This window comes from Gouania willdenowi, chromosome 6 (genome assembly GCF_900634775.1).
Source record: "Gouania willdenowi chromosome 6, fGouWil2.1, whole genome shotgun sequence".
In the NCBI taxonomy this organism is placed as follows: domain Eukaryota; kingdom Metazoa; phylum Chordata; class Actinopteri; order Blenniiformes; family Gobiesocidae; genus Gouania; species Gouania willdenowi.
In genome coordinates this window covers 72042877-72062521 of record NC_041049.1, presented here as the reverse complement: position 1 = coordinate 72062521, position 19645 = coordinate 72042877, and the positions used below count along the sequence as shown (strand labels likewise).

The following is a 19645-nucleotide window of genomic DNA, read 5'->3' as shown; positions in this document are numbered from 1 at the left end:
GGTTTTACTGAGGGAATGATGAACTACTTAAAATGAGCCACAGTCACAAAAATCTGCTCGTAAAGTAATTATAAAATGACCAAATACAAGCAGAAGTGTTTTTCAGACATACCTGTGAAAGGTAATCCTATGAGATCTAGTTTGGACAATAAATCGGCTGCTACAATTCATCGCAACACAGGAACGAAGCATCTTCTTCATTCGCTCTATGATCAGGATCAATCGGTCACCACTTTCCAAACATCACCATGATATCATCGTCCCTTCGATAGCTCAGTTGGTAGAGCGGAGGACTGTAGAGGTTAATGCTGACATCCTTAGGTCGCTGGTTCGAATCCGGCTCGAAGGAGACATGTGTTTTTTTTTTTTTTTTTTAATACCTTAAATGAATATAATCAGTATTTTGTTTATACAGTTTCCTTTTTGTTCGGGTACTTCACTTTATTTCCTGAGGTCACTTCCTTTCTGCTTTATGCATTCTCGTCATAAAAACTGTGCTATCATCACACTGATGATGTCACCATAAATCATGGTAAATAGATGATTTACAACATGGATAAAGTACCCTTGGATGGTAATTAACATTTAAAATATCAAAATGTCCTGAAGGGGACATCATGTATTTATAAGAGAAAAAATACTGGACATTTAAATCTTTTATGTTACATTTATTTGATTAGTTTTATTAACAGTGATGTCAGACTGAATTAAAAAAAAAAATACAATCAAATTTCTTTGGCTTTGAAAACATACATTATTAGAACATGGTACTGAGGTAGTCACTAACACATCATCATCATGATCTACAGAGTATAATAAAGACAAATACAACTTTCAAATGAGCAAATCATTCTTTCTCTTTGATTTTATGAATTAATGAACATATTTTGCATTGGTTTGACCTTTTTTCAACCTCAACGTTTCAGGATTTCATTTAATAGCAAAATTATTGATTATTCATTGGCAGTGATGTGCAGTCAGGTTAGGCTGGGTAGGCAGTGTCGACCCAAGGATTAATTGTTATTTTGATTTTTTGTTTTAATTATCATATAAGAATAATTAAATTTTCAATTTCCAATAGCCTACATTACCTATAAGTTTGCTTTTCATGGCCCAAATGACTAAACATCGCTATTTCCTGGTAAAGTCTCTCTGTTGTAAGGCAGGAGGAGGAGCCAGGAGAAGGCCACACCCCCTTCCAAAAGCACATTGCTGCTCTGCCTCTGTTCCCATAGCGTGTTTTTTTGTGTTTGCACATGTGCAGTCAGTTCTCCAAGATGAAAACCAACTATGCTAAATGCTATACGTACGTTCACAGTGCATTAGTGAATTGATCCAGCGTGGCTGCTGCTACGTTCTCTAGCTAGTGGGTGGGATTTATTTATTTATTTATTCAGTTTATTTCCGACATGGTTACATTCACTTTTTTTTTTTTTTTTTACATTTTTTTGTACATGCCGAAAAAGGAGACGAGAGAAGCAGTTTGCTTATCTGGGTCCCGTCCCGTTTTACCATCGCAAATTTACATGGGTTTACATGTCTCTCTGGTCAAACATTCTTGAGTTGTTGGGATGACAGCACTAGAGACGATAGAGAAACTTTGTTTTGAGGAAAAACGACAGCTTTTAAAAGACCAGAGCTTCAGCAAAGATAAGGTCAGAACATTGTTGGTACTTTCTACAGTGAATGGAACAAAAGGAAGGATTGACTTTTTGGATGCTCCTCACTGAGGCTGAGTTGTTGTTGTTGTCATTTTCTCCATGTTTCTGTGTTTCCAACACAAACAACAGATGTGTCATGAGATATATGTTGTTGGGAGAGTATGGAGGCTATATTAAATAATTGTTTATGTTTATTTAATGGTTTATGATGTTGATTTTGTTTGATTAACACTTGTCAGCAGAATCATATGAAACTGTCATTGGTGTTGACATTGGCCTACCCAACCCTCGTGATCACGGCACTGTTCATTGTTTACTCAGGATCTGAATAGCGAACACGCTTCCTTGGAGATGGTGGAGCATCCAGGGAAAAGCCAGTAGGAGAGAGGGGGCGTGTCTCAGGAATGTGCTCAGTCTGATACTTGTCAATGTAAGGTTTGGCTACGGTCCACACCTAAGCAAAAACACAAAGAATCAGATTAAAAGTTTTACAGTAGCATGAATAAACATTATCATCATCTAAGTTACAAAGTTTACCCTTTTGTCAATCAGGAGGCGGTGGACAGCTTCGATGTCTGGAGACATGAATCTGTCTTTGATCCATGGTCTGAAAACAGGATAAAGATGAACTGTTGTGTCCATTATTACAGTGACCTTACATTGGCGGCTCTTGTTTGACTTACTTAACAACACTCCGCACAAGGTCGTAGACCTTCTCCAGTGGAGTAGTAGTACGCAGGGGGCGTAGGAACTCAATACCCTGACACGCTGCCAGCAGCTCTATAGCAATAACTGAGCACACAAGCACTTTTATTTTGGCAATTATTTCAATCTAAAGCACTGTTATTGGTAAATATATTGAGCATTAAGAAAAAAACAATTTCTTCTCACATTAATAACAGCAAGTAATATTTAGACAACATATAAAGCAGAGGAACTTCAGAAGATATTCTCATTAACGATTTCAACAGACCATTCATTTTTAAACTACCATGGAATAAAGCTAGGTAAGAGGTCATCATTTCTAGTCAAAAGAAGACATTTCATAGTTAATTATAGTGTGTGAGTATAGATATGAAAATACTGCAAATGATTTGAATTTGCAGTTTTCTTGAATGTCTGTAATCTATTACGCACACAGACATATTCTCTCCTCTGGACTTAAGCACTTTCTTACACGTCTGCAGCTTCGCTCCTGTGCGTATTCTCTGGTCCAGGTTCCTGACACGCCCACTACACATAAATCGACCAAAAGCACGTAGTCTGTGAATGAAGGCGGTCGGAATTCAAGGAGGCGGGGCCATGATGTCTTTTTTTTTGGGCTGTCTAGAAATCATGGAACATGGAGTTTTCCCAAAGCTTGTAAATGTCATTGAAATCCGTAAAAATGAAAAAGTTCACAATGTAACAGGTTGATTTGATCGGATTATTGATCAGATTATTGCAGTGTGACTGAGGATCGGCCGCATTCTTCTGTCTGAGCCACAATTAAAATCTCTCTTTTTCCTCTCATATTTATTTATTTATTTGAACTAAGACAATACATATTCATTAACATGTCAGCATAGAGCAACAACGTAAATATGCTGGAGCACGACGACTAATTTCATCCGTTGTCCTAAGGCAGGTTAGTACAGTAGATATTTAACAGGACACGATACAAAAAATACATAAATCACAGGACATTACACGTTACAGTAGACCATAGACAAGTTACATATAGATTAAGTTTAAGACTTTGAGGTCCAAGTAAAAAAGTGAATAATCTAACTGAGTGCATGTCGTTAATATTAACAATATATTAACGTTTGTTAGTGGAATGCCTGATTTGATTAACTTCTTACATTCAGAAATAATCAGTGCATCATCATCATGTTTCACTTATTTACTCTTGTAGTGAATCAAACTGTGGCTTTACGTTAAACACAGAGTTAAAATAGTTGAAGATCAATCTGACGTCTGTCAGAGTTTCATTGTAACGAGCTGATCAGCTGAAGCACACAGCTGATCAGCTCCATGACGCTGCTCTCACCCACTTCCAGGACAAGGAGTCGGCGGCACGGGTAAAAAATAATTAAATGTAACATTTTATCCCATTTAGAAATGGTAAATTTAACATATTAGAAATGCTGATGTTCAATCCTTTGGCGTGCTTGTGTGACTCCTCCCACCCCTGTGACAGTGTGAAAGTGTCACTTTGGGTAGATTCTTTCTGGGAGTCTCTTCTGCAATATTATGAGTGGGTGTGGCTTCAATTGTAACTAAGTCCATATTTCTAGTGCAATATAATGTTTCACCTTATGGGGGCGCTGCACTTATTCCAGGTTCAGAAGAACGTAAGAGTAAAAGAACTTACATAAATGGGAAAATAAGACAGATTTGAATGGGAACGCCCACATTTCAGGGAGGCTCCGCCCAGTGTGTAACTGGGATGTAGGTACGCAGCGATTGACTTAAGTACATGTGGAGAATAGCACGCAGACAGAAACAGTGGGAGAATAGAGCCCTCAGAGCCCAAAAGACTTTGTATTAGTTTGATTTTAAAACTCACTTAAAGTTGCAGTGTGTGGAATCTGTGAGACTGGAATGGAAACCATTCCTATTCCAAATTCACTGGCAGCCTCATGAACGCTATTAGCAATGTTGCTACCTTGGCAACTTTCCATGTCCTCTTCAGGACTTTTTTTCTCAAAAGCGACTAACGACAAATCTAGCGACAAATCTAGCGACTTTTTCTTGTGTTAGAGTTTTCTGAGGTTTTTAGAGACTCTGATACTAAACACTTCCTCCAGGATTTCCAGGGCTGAAATGCCTGATTTCATGGGCCATTTTTCAGCCCTAAAACATACTTTACTCACAATTAAGTTAATTTTGTTCTACCAATTATAAATACATATTGACCAGACATGTATATACAGTATATATATTTATCTTATACACTGAACAAACCCTGAATGCAAAAGGTGCAACAGTTTTTAATCAAAATAATCATCAGAAGTTTAAGTCTGTAAACAATATTGCATAACATGAACCTGTCACAGACATATTTCTTTAGGCATTACTAAAAATAAAAATACAAAGCATTAATGAACATACTGTATGTAATGATGGTGTGCTTCCTGTTTGTCTCCACATGGGGTTGTGCACTGGCTTTCATTCTCTTGACGCGCTTTGCTGAAGCAAAATGTTTGTCCACGTTTGACTTCCGCTTGTGCTCGATGATAACATTGTGTTTTGAACTAAAAGTTTACCTCCATTCTTATGAAGCGACGTTGGGTTCTGTTTTGTTTTTGCGAAGTGTTTCTATCGCACATGACTCCATTGAATAATTTCTCATGGCACTGGTTGAAAACAGGATGTGACGTAGGCATTTTCTTCTTCATAAGTTCCTTGTAAGCAAGCAGCACAAAGCATAGACATAAGATATGTAGACGCACTGCTCTAGTGGGCGGTAGCAATCGATGAGGCATCTACGTATAAATGTCTATGGTGCAAAGCCCATAGTACATTCTCAGCTACTTCCGTAGCAACTACAAGTGCTAAAATGTCAAAATTACAATAAACGGCCGCATATTTATACGTTTTTTTTGCAGGGAAGTCGAGGAAAAGTTGCGGGCTTTTGGAAAAAGCCACAATGCCGCACTGATTTTGTGGAGTTTGCTTGATTTTGTGTTAATAGTTACGATCTGGCCTAATCCTGGAGGGACTGACTAAAGCATATATCACTCTGTAGTTACTGTCCTCAATGAGCAGCAGGTGTTGTTGTGTTGCAGGTCAGAGCAGAGAGGAGACCCACACCACTCCACGTCCACACTGTAAGTTACTTGTACATGTTATCTCCACTTTGAATATTCAATATAAGCCTGTCATTGCCCGATCCCATTAGATCTCAGAAGATAAGCAGGTCTGGTCCTGATCAGTAGTTGGATGGAGACCACTGAGAATTCCAGGTGCCACAGTGGTATCTGTCATTGTGTCCTTGGGCAAGACACCACACCCACATTGCCTAGGATGAATGTAGTGTGTGTGTTGGTGGTGGGAGGGGTCGATGGCGTTCCTTGGCAGCCTCGCTTCCGTCAGTCTGCCCCAGGGCAGCTATGGCTACAATAGCAGTTTACCACCACTAAGTGTGGAGTGAAAAAATAATCCCTTAATTCTGTAAGGCCACTTTGAGTGTCCTGAAAAGTGCTTTATTATTATTAGTCTGTTATCACTCTTCCTCCGAGACTCTCGCTTCTTCTTGCTTTGCCATGTAAGCCGTTGTGCTTTACACCAAGATTTCCTGCCACCTGCCATTGCACCTTCACTACTGATAGGACGTGAACGTGCATTGGCTTTAGTCAAGTAGCCAAGAGTAACACCCAAAAGAACACATGGACTACTTGGTTTGTAAAACGATCTACGATTGGCACCTTGATTTCTAAACCTTGAATAGAGCCAAGAGAAGGTCCAGATGTCTGTCAGAACACTTTAAATTACAATATGCTAAAAGGTTATTATAGATTTTTCACCAGATGACACATATTTACATACTGCAGTTTTATACGTTTTGTGAAATCATTTTGAAACAACTTGTATTTATACAGTCTTAATGAAAACAAATGGTGTAGTTGTTGGATGTAACAGTTGAGCAGTGAATGTCAACAGTGCAAACAATGTGATCCATTAACAAACCTAAATAAATATTACCTTGCTCAACATGCTCAATGACCCTCAGCGCCTTCCTGGCAGCCCAGCCTCCCATTGACACATGGTCCTCAGTGGCAGCGCTGGTGGACAAGGAGTCCACAGACGATGGATGGCACAAAACTTTGTTCTCTGAAACTGAAGAGGAGAATAGGAAGAAAACTGGGGTTGGTTGCTGTTGTTGAGCCTCAGTGGTTAAATAGAAAAAAACTTGAGAAAGACAGAGTTTTTGTGAAAGAACTGCTTATTTCAGTCCAACCTAGGGAAGCAGCTGTGCAGTGGGCAATCATAAACCCAGAGTTGAGTCCACCCTCATTGACGAGGAAAGCAGGCAGCTCGCTCAAAGCTGGGTTGACCAACCTCTCGATTCGTCTTTCGCTGATAGAAGCCAACTCATGCACTGCAATGGCTAAGAAATCTAGAGCCTGCATGAAAGAGAAAGACAGAAGTTTAAATCCCAACAAACAAAGTATGTTTTAAGTAGTCACATACCTTAGCTGGGTACTCGCCATGGAAGTTCCCACCTGAAATAGTCTCACCTCTTTCTGCAAAAACCATCTAGCGGGGTCGTTTAAGCAAATCAACAATGATTTCTGATACAAATACAACAAATCTATGTCTAGTTTCATTTCATAATAAGACTTTGAGTCAAAACCCAAATCTTTGTTCACATGACAGTATTTTGTTCTTGTGTAGTGGCCAGGAAAGGATACAGGGTTGTCAGTAGCACTGTTGATTTCTGTGTTAATGATGTTTTGGACAAACTTAATAGTGTCGACAGCAATCCCATGAACCTGTGCATAATGGTAACATTCAGTATCTATCATTTAGATTCTGTTGCTGTGGTTCCGCCATTGGAGGAGTGTTCAAACAATAGATACCTGGGGACAGCATCTCAGTGTGTAGGCATCCTGGACTCTTTCACAGAACCGATGACTGTCTGGGAGAACAATGCCAGTCACGTTTCAGCATTCTTTGCAGGACTTTACCTCAAGTTATCTTTTTACACTAATTGATCAATCTTGTTAACTTAGAAACTTTTGCCAACAAGAACTTTTTTTTAAAACAATAAAAAGGTAGACAGATAAACTGAAACAATAAGGGGTTCACATTCTGACCTGCAATCTGTGACGGGTGGTGATCAGAGTCTAGCAGAGAGCGGAAGCGTAGCGCCACCTCAACCTGTCCAGCATGGGGCCGCAGAGCATGGATGTCTATGGAGGTACACGCCCATGCTAATCAGCAACTTCTTCACAACATTAGGCTTCAAACGAAGTCATTAGGTCCAAGCACCACGAGCTGGTGAAGGGATTATTGCCCTCGTAGTGGCCACACTATGAGAGAGGGGCGGAGCCTATGTGAACGCCATGTGCCCGTCAGTGACAAGGGACCCTTGTCATGTCGTAGGCATGCCCTCGCGCTTTCTGAAAATGTATAGTTCATGGTACTCAAAAAGGAGGAAACATTGTTATTGGGTTGGATTATTATTCTTTCTTTCTCGGCGTCAGAACCAACTCACCTACTTTTCACACACTGAACCTTTATGTAGAATCTCAAAAATGTAAACAAAATTCATTCGCACGCTTCTCTAATTACTGGCTATTTCCGATTTTGAAAAGGCAAAAAATTTGATGCGCCAGCGCCCCCAAGTATGCCAAAAATGCATTACGAGATAGAATATCCCAAAAAAAATTATTAATTGTAGAATCATGAAAATTGACACAGAAGTAGACCATAACAAGACAAGTAAAAAATATTTTAAAACCAGGCCAAAAATTACACAGGAAGTCTAGAATCTTGAATTGAATATTGAAAATTACAAAATTGCTATTTTCGCTCATGTTGTATTTTAACGCATTTCTCCTAAAACGTTTCACTGACGGGTTCAAAAATCACTGGAGATCATCTAGAGACATGGGACACCCAAAGTTACCCATGAAGTTTTTATAACTTTTATAAGTACTACTACTATTAGTACTACTACTACTATTAGTACTACTACTATTAGTACTACTACTATTACTACTACTATTACTACTACTACTATTAGTACTAGTACTACTACTACTATTAGTATAACTATTACTACTACTATAACTACTACTATTAGTACTACTACTGTTAGTACTACTACTATTAGTACTATAACTACTACTATTACTACTACTATTAGTACTACTACTATTAGTACTAGTACTACTACTACTATTAGTATAACTATTAGTACTACTACTATTAGTACTACTACTACTAGTAGTATAACTATTACTACTACTACTATTAGTACTACTACTATTAGTACTACTACTACTACTATAACTACTACTATTAGTACTACTACTATTACTACTATTACTACTACTATAACTACTACTATTAGTACTACTACTATTACTACTATTAGTATAACTATTACTACTACTATAACTACTACTATTAGTACTACTACTATTACTACTATAACTACTACTATTAGTACTACTACTATTAGTACTAGTACTACTACTACTATTAGTATAACTATTACTACTACTATAACTACTACTATTAGTACTACTACTATTACTACTATAACTACTACTATTACTACTACTATTAGTACTAGTACTACTACTACTATTAGTATAACTATTACTACTACTACTATTAGTATAACTATTACTACTACTATAACTACTACTATTAGTACTACTACTATTACTACTATAACTACTACTATTACTACTACTATTAGTACTAGTACTACTACTACTATTAGTATAACTATTACTACTACTATAACTACTACTATTAGTACTACTACTACCACTATTAGTACTACTACTATTACTATTAGTATAACTATTACTACTACTATTAGTACTACTACTACTACAATTACTACTAGAACTACTACTATTACTACTATTAGTACTACTACTACTATTAGTATAACTATTACTACTACTATAACTACTACTATTAGTACTACTACTACCACTATTAGTACTACTACTACTACTATTAGTATAACTATTACTACTACTATTAGTACTACTACTACTACAATTACTACTATAACTACTACTATTACTACTATTAGTACTACTACTACTATTAGTATAACTATTACTACTACTACTATTAGTATTACTACTACTATTAGTACTACTATTACTACAATTACTACTATAACTACTACTATTACTACTATTAGTATAACTATTACTACTACTACTATAACTACTACTATTAGTACTACTACTACTACTACTACTATAACTACTACTACTACTATTAGTACTACTACTACTACTACTATAACTACTACTATTAGTACTACTACTACTATTAGTATAACTATTACTACTACTATAACTACTACTGATACTACTATAAACTACTACTATTAGTACTAGTACTACTAGCTACTAATTAGTATAACTATTACTACTACTACTACTATAACTACTACTATTAGTATTACTACTACCACTATTTAATACTATAGGCTACTACACTTACTACTACTACTACTAATGTTAGTACTACTACTACTATTAGTACTACTACTACTGTTAGTACTACTACTACTACTACTATTAGTACTACTACTATTACTACTATAACTACTACTATTAGTACTAGTACTACTACTACTATTAGTATCAATCAATCAATCAATCTTTATTTGTATAGCGCCAAATCATAACCAATGGTATCTCAAGGCACTTTACAGTAGAGCAGTCTTAAGGACGGACTCTTCATTTTATGGATACACACATATGCATATATACGTATATACACATACATATGTATCCCACACCCAACATGAATTCATCATGGCGGCAAGGAAAACCTTCTGTTAAGCAGCAGGAACCTTGTGTGGATCCCATTCCTATGATGAACAGCCATCCACGTTATGCTGTGTTGGGTGAGTGCAGAGAAAAGGGTGGAGACAGAGCCGCTGAGTCTCTGTAACTCCACACTGAGGATCCCACGGACCTGCAAGACAAAAGCCAGAAGGAGTACAGGAGCAACACACAAGGGAGTAAGCAGACATAGAGGGAGTGTTTGAAAGAGGAATGGGACCCTCTCCGGTCCCTCTCTAACCTAAATGACCTCTCTCTTACACGCCCTCTCCAACCTCTCTCCAACCGAGCATGCCAGACCCCCCCCCCCCGGCAGTCTATGCCTATTGCATCTTAATTATGAGCTATGAGCTGGTTCCTAACTAAAAGCTTTATCAAAGAGGAATGTTTTGAGCCTAACCTTAAAGGTAGAGAGGGTGTCTGCCCCCCGAACCGTGGTTGGTAGATGGTTCCAGAGAAGTGGGGCCTGATAACTGAAAGCTCTTCCTCCTATACTACTTTTAGAGATGAATGGAACAACGAGTAGTCCAGCATTTTGAGAGCGTAGTGTTCTGGGGGGATTGTATGGCACTACAAGCTCCTTGAGATAGACTGGTGCCTGTCCATTTAGGGCTTTATAAGTGAGAAGAAGAATCTTGAATTCTATTCTATATTTTATGGGAAGCCCATGCAGAGAGGCTAATACAGGAGTAATGTGATCTCTTCTCCTAGTTTTAGTCAGTACACGTGCTGCAGCATTTTGAACCAGCTGAAGTGTCTTAAGCGACTTGCTCGGGCAGCCTGCTAAAAGAGAATTACAATAATCCAGTCTAGAGGTAACAAAAGCATGGACTAGTTTTTCGGCGTCGCCCTGAGACAGGATAGATCTGATTTTAGCAATGTTACGGAGATGAAAAGAAGGCAGTTCTTGAAGTTTGTTTTATGTGAGAGTTGAAGGATAAGTCCTGATCAAATAGAACCCCAAGGTTTCTAACAGTTGTGCTTTGTGCCAGAGTAATGCCATCTAGGGCAGTTAGGCTAGCATAGGTTTCTCTAAGGTGTCGCGGGGCCCAGTACAATGAGCTCAGTCTTGTCTGAGTTGAGAAGAAGAAATTTTGGTCCATCCAGGCCCTAATGTCCTTTAGACAGGCCTCAAGTTTAGATAGCTGATTTGTCTCACCTGACTTCATTGATACATACAGTTGGGTATCATCAGCATAGCAGTGGAAGTTAACAGAGTATTTTCTCATAACATTACCAAGGGGGATCATATAGATACAGAGAGGATTGGACCTAGCACAGAGCCCTGAGGAACCCCGTAGCTTACTTTAGTGTACACAGAAGACTTATTATTCACGTGTACAAACTGGTACCTATCAGATAGGTAGGACTTAAACCAGTTTAGGGCAGTCCCTGTGATTCCAAGTAATTTCTCTAATCTCTCTAGTAGAATATAGTGATCTATGTGTCAAAAGCTGCACTAAGATCTAATAAAACCAGCACTGAGAGTCGTCCTTCATCTGAAGCCCAGAAGTAGATCATTAGTTACTTTAACTAAAGCAGTCTCTGTGCTGTGTTGAGCTCTAAAGCCTGACTGGAAGTCCTCGAACAGGCTGTTGTTTTGAAGAAATTCCAGAGCTGAGCTGCCACAAACTTTCTCAAGAATCTTTGAAATAAAAGGAAGATTAGATATAGGCCTGTAGTTTGCTAAAGTGCTGGAATCAAGAGTAGGTTTTTTGAGAAGGGGTTTGATTACAGCTACTTTAAGGACTGTGGTCACTTAGCCTATTGATTAGGGATATATTTATTGTCTCCAACAAAGATGGGCAGACTAGGGGAACAACTTCTTAAACAGCTTAGTTGGGATCGGATCTGAAAGGCAGGTCGATGGTTTGGAGGATGAAATAATAGAGTTAAGTTCCTGAAGTCCTATATGTGTGAAACAGTTTAGGTTAGGCCTCTTTACATTTAATGGTACAGCAGGCCCAGGTGCAGGCAGGGAGTGGCTAATTTTATCTCTAATCTTGTGAATTTTATCGTTAAAAAATGGTCATAAAGTCCTCACAGCTGAGGGCTAGAGGAATCATGGGCTCAATAGAGCTCTGACTTGGTGTTAGCCTGGCTACAGTGCTGAAAAGGTACCTCGGATTATTTTTATTTTCTTCAATTAGTGAGGAGTAGTATGTAGATATTAGTATACTATTACTACTACTATAACTACTACTATTAGTACTACTACTACCACTATTACTACTATTACTACTACTATTAGTACGACTACTACTGTTAGTACTACTACGACTATTAGTACTACTACTAGTACTACTATAACTACTACTATTAGTACTAGTAATACTACTACTATGAGTATAACTATTACTACTACTACTACTAGAGCTACTACTATTACTACGACAGTTACTACATTACTACTTACTACTTACTACTATAGTACTACTACTATTACTACTATAACTACTACTATTAGTACTCGTACTACTACTACTATTAGTATAACTATTACTACTACTACTAGACTACTACTATTACTACTACTACGTTACTACTATTACTACTACTACTACTATAGTACTACTACTATTACTACTATAACTACTACTATTAGTACTATTATAGTACTACTACTACTACTACTATTACTACTACAGTTACTACTATTACTACTACTACTACTATTAGTACTACTACTATTACTACTATAACTACTACTATTAGTACTATTATTAGTACTACTACTACTATTAGTACTACTACTATAGTACTACTACTATAACTACTACTACTACTATGTACTATTTTAGTACTACTACTACTACTACTATTAGTACTACTACTAATAATGCATTGATAGTATAAAATTCACTGTTATATTATGTCTGTGTAGAAACTTGAGGCAGCGCATCAAAGGCAACACGGCAAAGGTGTCGCGGTGAAGACGAGGGCCATTTATCTTTGCTTGTGGGTATATTTTAATGTTGTTCCTGGTTTTGTTTGTTGTGTGATGTTTACCACTGTCAAAGGCCATAGTGGTGCCCTTCAGCAGTCTAGAGTTAGAGCTGCAACAATGTCTGCCTGCTGGGCGATTGCCAGGGCTCGCTCTACTGCTTCTGCCCCAAGAGAGGTAATCATCTGGGTCCCATTGATCAGAGCGAGGCCCTGTGAGGAAACACCAAAGAAGAACCCAGATACTGGTTAATGAACTCCACAACTTTGAAGAGAGAAAACATGAGAGGAAGACTTCTGGCTACTAGTCAAGAGGCATTGAATTAACTACTGGAATTGATACATACAGAGTTTTACCTGTGAAATCTGAATTATTAAACTCTGAGTCAGTGGTTCTTAACCTGGGTTTGCTCACGGGTTCATTGTCAGTCTTAGAGGTCAAGACACAGTAAAAATGTGTTACGCAAAATGTTCCATGATAAGCTAGTTTATTCAAAGATACATTAGATACCAATGTTAAATTTTAGGGTTCAGTGAATGCACGTATTAAGCTTCCAGGGTTCAGTACCTCCAATAAAATAAAGATCCACAGGTCTAAGTGTTTGATTCACTTCAAAATAAAAAAAGCCTTTTTGGACTGGAACCTTCTTTTTCAGGAAGTCTATCACATCATAATGATCTATTGGCTGAATTCATAGCCTCCAGCTGTTTAACAGACACAAGCAAAAAGGATTATCTCTCTTTTTAATATACAAATAATCACGGTACAACATATCTTAAAGATTTGTTAGGTAATAGCTTATTTTTATTAGAACTTTGGCTCAATAAATGTAACTAGCTTTCAGTGATCAAACAGGCAGCCTTTGATCTTTGGCTTAAAACTTTCATATTTATTGAGATGTGTAATCAAGGCTGGTTTTGGTAAATTGTGAACTGTCCTATTATTATAGTGACCCTTCTGTGAGAGAGACAAACTGTAGAGAAAAGTCAACTTGTTTTTAAACGTTACCTCCTTAGGTTTTAATACTATGGGTTTCAGTCCATGGGCCTCCAGGACCTGCCCAAGGATGAAAGAGAAAACAACATGTGAAAAGTCAAAGATCATCAGAATGCAAACATGTTTTCCTTTTGGACATGTTGAACTTTCTACTCATGTTTGGGAAAGACACATTTCAGCTATTATGCAAGTCTTTGTTGTACAACCATGAAAGACAGACTGGTGCTTACATATTTAGCATCTGCCCATCCACTCTTAGGAGACCACATTTTACCCTCCCCAATCAACCCCAGGGCCAGGTGGGAGAGAGGTGCAAGGTCTCCACTGGCACCCACTGTTCCCTTCTCAGGGACGAAGGAGAGGCATGATGCTGCAGGGGAAAGAACCAGATGAGAACCAGAAAACTCAATGTGGATGAGCTCAGAGTTGATTAAGCTGATGAATCTCACCAGCAGACCTAAGATGGAGATGAAGGGGACATGTTGAAAACCTACCATTGAATGCCTGAATCATGGCATGGAGAGTTTCCAGAGAAATCCCACTGTAACCTTTGGCCAGAACATTTATCCTCAAAGCTAGCAGCATGCGAGTCCTCTCAGGGCTGAGTGGGTTACCAACCCCTGGAATCAGAACCAGTTGACCCAACAAACACCTAAACTCAATCCTAATGTGCAACAAAATCTATTGAAATGTTTGAAGTTTGAGTCTGAGTATCATAACGGGTTTGTTTACCTGCGGAGTGAGACCTCACCAAGTTCAGCTGAAGCTCCCTGGAGATGACCAAAGCCCAATAATCAAAACATAAATTACTTTCAACATTAATGGTTTAAAAAAAACTTAAACAATAAATGTTTGCATTACTTCAGTTTGCTGACAGGAATGACGGTTCGGGCAAATTTTCCAAAACCTGTTGTGATACCATAGACAACTGCAGAAAGAGGAGGAGCAACATCATTTATGAACGTGTCTATGGATTTGCATAAGATTGTGTCACATATATTTTCACCTTTGTTTTCATTCACTATAGTGTCCAAAGCTCTCTGGATTTCACAACTTTATTCTCTGCATCTGAAGTGAGCTGAGAACAGTGATAGGATTAAGTGAAGTCAGGTGATTGCAACACTAGACAAATGCTGTGTTTGTTTATTGTTACCTTTATCTTGTAGAGTCCCTTGCCAAGGTTTACCAGATCAGCTGATGTCAGATTGTTGCCATCCAAAGCAAGAAACTGCATGGAGAAATCACGAGTTACACAATATCAGTCAATATGTTTGTGGTCCTGAAAAGCAAAACAAAGAGTTGGAATACACTTACTTGTCCAGGTTCTTTGTATGCTGCAGTGCTATTTAACAAGGTCAGTTAAGGACAGGAAGGGTTACATGTGATCATTTTAGAGTTGAATTTATTGTAAATTTATTGTAAAGTGTTTTGCTTTTAGGCTGAATGGAGGACCTGTGATAATAACAAGCACTCAGTGCAAACCTCCACCAAGCTCCAAATCTCCTCTTATCTGGACCACTGGTCCTGATCAAAGTACAATGATCATTCACACTTGGCATGGAAGAAATTTCTATCACCATTATTAAAAACACAGTAGGTCAAAATGTAAGAGCAGCCCCATTTTTTGGAACCATCATAATGTAATATGCATCCAAATCTGATCTGGATTAAACCCAATGGGATAATTGAGGAGATCTATTACGAACCAGTAGGAGTGAACGTGAGTTTGAGTGGTTGTCTGCGCATGTGTTGCCCTGTGATGGACTGGTGTTCTTTCCAGGGTGTACCCCCGCCTAACGTCCATTTAGAGCTGGAAATAGGCACCAGCAGACCCCCGTGATCCTGAAAAAAGGAACAAGTGGTTCTGAAAATGGAATGATATTGATTTTGAAAATAGAGTGACTGTTCGAAAATCAATCTCGTATTCTGGGTCCCCTCCAAAATTGAATGGAACCTTCCAATGACGTAAGATTTCTCAATTAACATTTTTGTCAAATAAGGTTTAGTACTTTTGACGTAAACCTGCTAACAGACAAACAAACAAATGCCAGTGAAAAATGTGTACGATATATAAAATCTATCTATTCATCCATTATCCAAACCACTTGCTCCATTGTCAGGTCTATTTCTCATTGGGCGCTAGCCACCTAGCGTAGGGTACAACCTGGACAGGGTTTCACTACTACAGGAAATCTAGAAACTAACAGTCATGTTAACTACCCAGAAATAAACCCACACAAACACAGTGAGAACATGCAAACTGCACACAAAAAGTGTCTACCCTTGGGTTCTATATCATTAGAGTATATCCTGTAATAAGGCTGAGCGATATGAACCAAAATTCATCTCAGTATTTTCCTTAAAATGGCGACATACAATAAACATCCTGATCATTTTAATGGAGTCTGACCAGAAGATAATTCAGGGTTAAATTTGCTGTAAAATGCCACACAGGCACGTTTATTAAGAAACAGTTCCACAAAATGTGCCACTTTTGGCTTTTTCTCCTATAAGGACAGCACGTATGAGTGAGTTCTGTAGTGTGGCTTGTTTAAGGAAAGGTCTGGGTGAGGACGCCTAAAACAAGTGTTTTAAAACAAAATAAGCTATAAAATATATATCTATATTAAAATATATTGCAAAAGTAGAAAACACGATATATCTTGAATCCTGATATATCGCCGTGCCCTATAATATAATAACATGGAGGCTAAAGGTTACATATGAGAGACCCCAGGCTCGCAGGGGATGAAGTCAGGTGACATGGTATCTCCCTCAATAGCTGAGAAGAAAAAGAAGCAGATTATTTGGGGAGATATTAATGTTACTATAATACATTTAAAACAACTTTAGAAAAATACATCTGGTGCTTTTCACACATGCATTGCATATTTACCAAGCTCGATAAAGTCATTATCCTCCAGAACTTCCTCGATGGCGTCGTCCACGTCCAGCAGACCCAAACCCTGGCACCGACGCACCACGAAGCGCGTGTCGCTCACAGACGTGATGCCGCCGTTGTCCGGTTTGTTCTTAATGTAGCGTTTCAGGGCTTCTGTTCCCAGCCACAGGATGGATTTGGAGGTGTCCTGGCAGGGCACCGCCAGCCACTCATCTCGGATGTGAACCGTGAATCGAGGCATGGTGCTTGTATGGGGACTCCGGTGTTAGTCAGCGATAAACGGTTAGTAAACCGTACTCTGCGTTCTCCAGGTAGCCCGTCTGCAGCTGGGGCTCTGGCCACCAATCAGAGGCAGCCTGGGAGCCTCGCCTGTCATCGCTCTGTGGACTGTGGACCCCCTCCCCAACTACCCGGTCACACTGAGGCTCAGGAGGAGGATCATGGACTAATATCCACACACTGACCAGGCTGAATGTAGGAAAACTATCCTGACTGTTTGCTTTTCCTTCTCAATCCATTTAGAATTCCAATCAGCTGAAAACATCTGTCCCACATCAATAAGGTTGTCTTTTAGGAATAGGAAGTATGGAGGTACATTTGTGTCTTTTATTCAATCAAAAAATAAAACATTTCAATCAACAAAAACAAACATCAATCAGAAAAAATATTTTCAATCAACGAAAAAAAGTGTTCAAATGCAATTATTTGGGTCTCGAATATTTTTTTTTTACATTTGAACACTTTTTTTTTGATTGAAAACCCTAAACCTTTGTGTATTTTTGAATACTTTGTGCATTTTGCTGCTGATTTGTGTGATTTGGGAGTTATTTTGTGTTATATATTATAAATATGAGTTATATTAGGCTTTGTATTCCTTCCAACTTCTTGAATTACAATTTTGAGGGATTTGCTTTGGGGGCCACAAAAATGACTGCCACATGTGGCCCACATCTGCCTTAGTACATTTTATCTTTCAAAATAATGCACTCTTCTTATTTCAGCAACATTGTGATTATATTTAGATTTAAATGGGATTATTTGTTAGTTGACAGAACAAACCACACACGTTCCCTCTGATTGGCTCCCGTGGGGGTTCACAGCCCAATGAACTAAGTCACATCTCCAAATGGCGCAGGGTGCACTACGCCCTTTTAACCAGTAGATGTCATTGTTTGACCTGTAATCAAAACATCACCACTAACAAGCATTTGTTGTTTCTAAATAAGCCTGTAAGTATTTAAACCAGGGGTAACTGGTCTCACCCTGGGACCCAAAAGGAAAGAGGACTGATGGCTTCTCTAATGTCTTTTTTCGGGATGCAACGATTCCTCAAAGTCCTCGAATAACTCAGTTACATGAAGCTTTGTTTATTTAAAATAAACTAGTACAGTGCCTGTCGGAAGTATGCATTCATGTGTGAGCATAAGTACAGTTATCAATTATGACTAAATGAGTATGTGTTTAAAGGTTGGATGTACATAGAGGTGTACATACTCTGTAGTGTTATAAAGGGCTTTATTGGCAGGTGCAAAGTAAAAGTGGGGAGTGGTGGCCTAGTGGTTAAGGACGCTGGGCTTGTAATCGGAGGGTTGCCGGTTCAAGCCTCACCGGGCCGTCACTGTGGGATGCTGAGCAAGTCCCTTAACCCCGAACTGCTCCCCAGGCGCCGCAAAATGGCTGCCGACTGCTCCTCAGGGATGGGTTAAGTGCAGAAGACAAATTCCAATAATGTACTAACATTACATGGCCAATTAAAAGCGAAAGCCCGATTTAATTAATTTAATTTAATTTAAAAAAGTAAATGTGTTTATTTTTTATACTCATTTTTATATTTTTTTTGTTTGATGTATTTTTCTGTAATGTATGTTTTTGGAGTCATTATGTGTATTTTTTTAATCTTTCTGTTGTCTTCTTGTGCAATTTTTTTGTATAATTATTGTTGTTTGTTGCCATTTTAGTGTGATTCTGTTGTCATTTTGTGTATTTTTTGTATAAATATTTAGTTTAATGTATTTTGAGTCATTTTAATATTTTTGTTGTCGTTTGGTGTATTTTTCTGTAATATATGTTTTTTGGAGTCATTTTGTGTGTTTGAGCCTTTTTGTATATATTTTTTGCATTTCTGTTGTTGTTTTGTGTACTTCCTGTATAAATATAATGCATTTTTTGTATAATTATTATTTTTGCTGCATTTATAGTTTGATTCTGGAGTCATTTTGTATCTTTGATTCGTGTAGTTTTTTACATTTTTCTGTTGTGTTTTGTGTAATTTTTGTATAAATATTTAGTTTTGTGTATTTTGAGTCATTTTCATATTTTTGTTGTGGTTTAGTGTGTGTGTGTGTGTGTGTGTGTGTCACCAGTCCATCCACGTGTACCTGTCTAACGTTCACTAAACGTCTCTATTGTCAGTAGTTAAATGTAGAGGCAGGTGTGACGTAAGTGAAGCTGCAGTAATCAGGTGACCTTCACTATGTAACATGTAAACACTTAGATCTGACTGTAACACTACACTCACTACCACCCTATGGACGGGTGTAGTGACACAGACTGTAACCGGACTAAATGGTGGTCTGTTATACACTCACATACCTGCACACATGTC

At 38.2% G+C, this 19645-nt stretch overlaps 1 protein-coding gene and 1 non-coding gene across 2 annotated transcripts; one reads left to right on the top strand and one right to left on the bottom strand.

Annotated features, from left to right (window-relative positions):
* Positions 1–262: 262 nt before the first annotated feature.
* On the top strand, positions 263–349 carry trnay-gua (transfer RNA tyrosine (anticodon GUA)). Its single transcript is given in 2 exon segments — positions 263–299; positions 314–349. It is a non-coding gene; the product is annotated as a tRNA-Tyr (tRNA).
* Positions 350–1814: 1465 nt separating this feature from the next.
* Positions 1815–17662, bottom strand: hal (histidine ammonia-lyase). The gene is given in 22 exon segments (XM_028449872.1): positions 1815–2115; positions 2199–2268; positions 2345–2453; positions 6351–6485; positions 6607–6772; positions 6840–6905; positions 7061–7141; positions 7229–7287; positions 7466–7561; positions 13208–13240; positions 13243–13354; positions 14151–14198; positions 14369–14508; positions 14633–14758; positions 14871–14908; positions 15000–15066; positions 15145–15174; positions 15177–15216; positions 15292–15366; positions 15453–15480; positions 16860–16920; positions 17035–17662. Coding segments are annotated over 22 exon segments (1968 nt in total). The 5' UTR covers positions 17282–17662; the 3' UTR covers positions 1815–1974.
* Positions 17663–19645: the final 1983 nt, after the last annotated feature.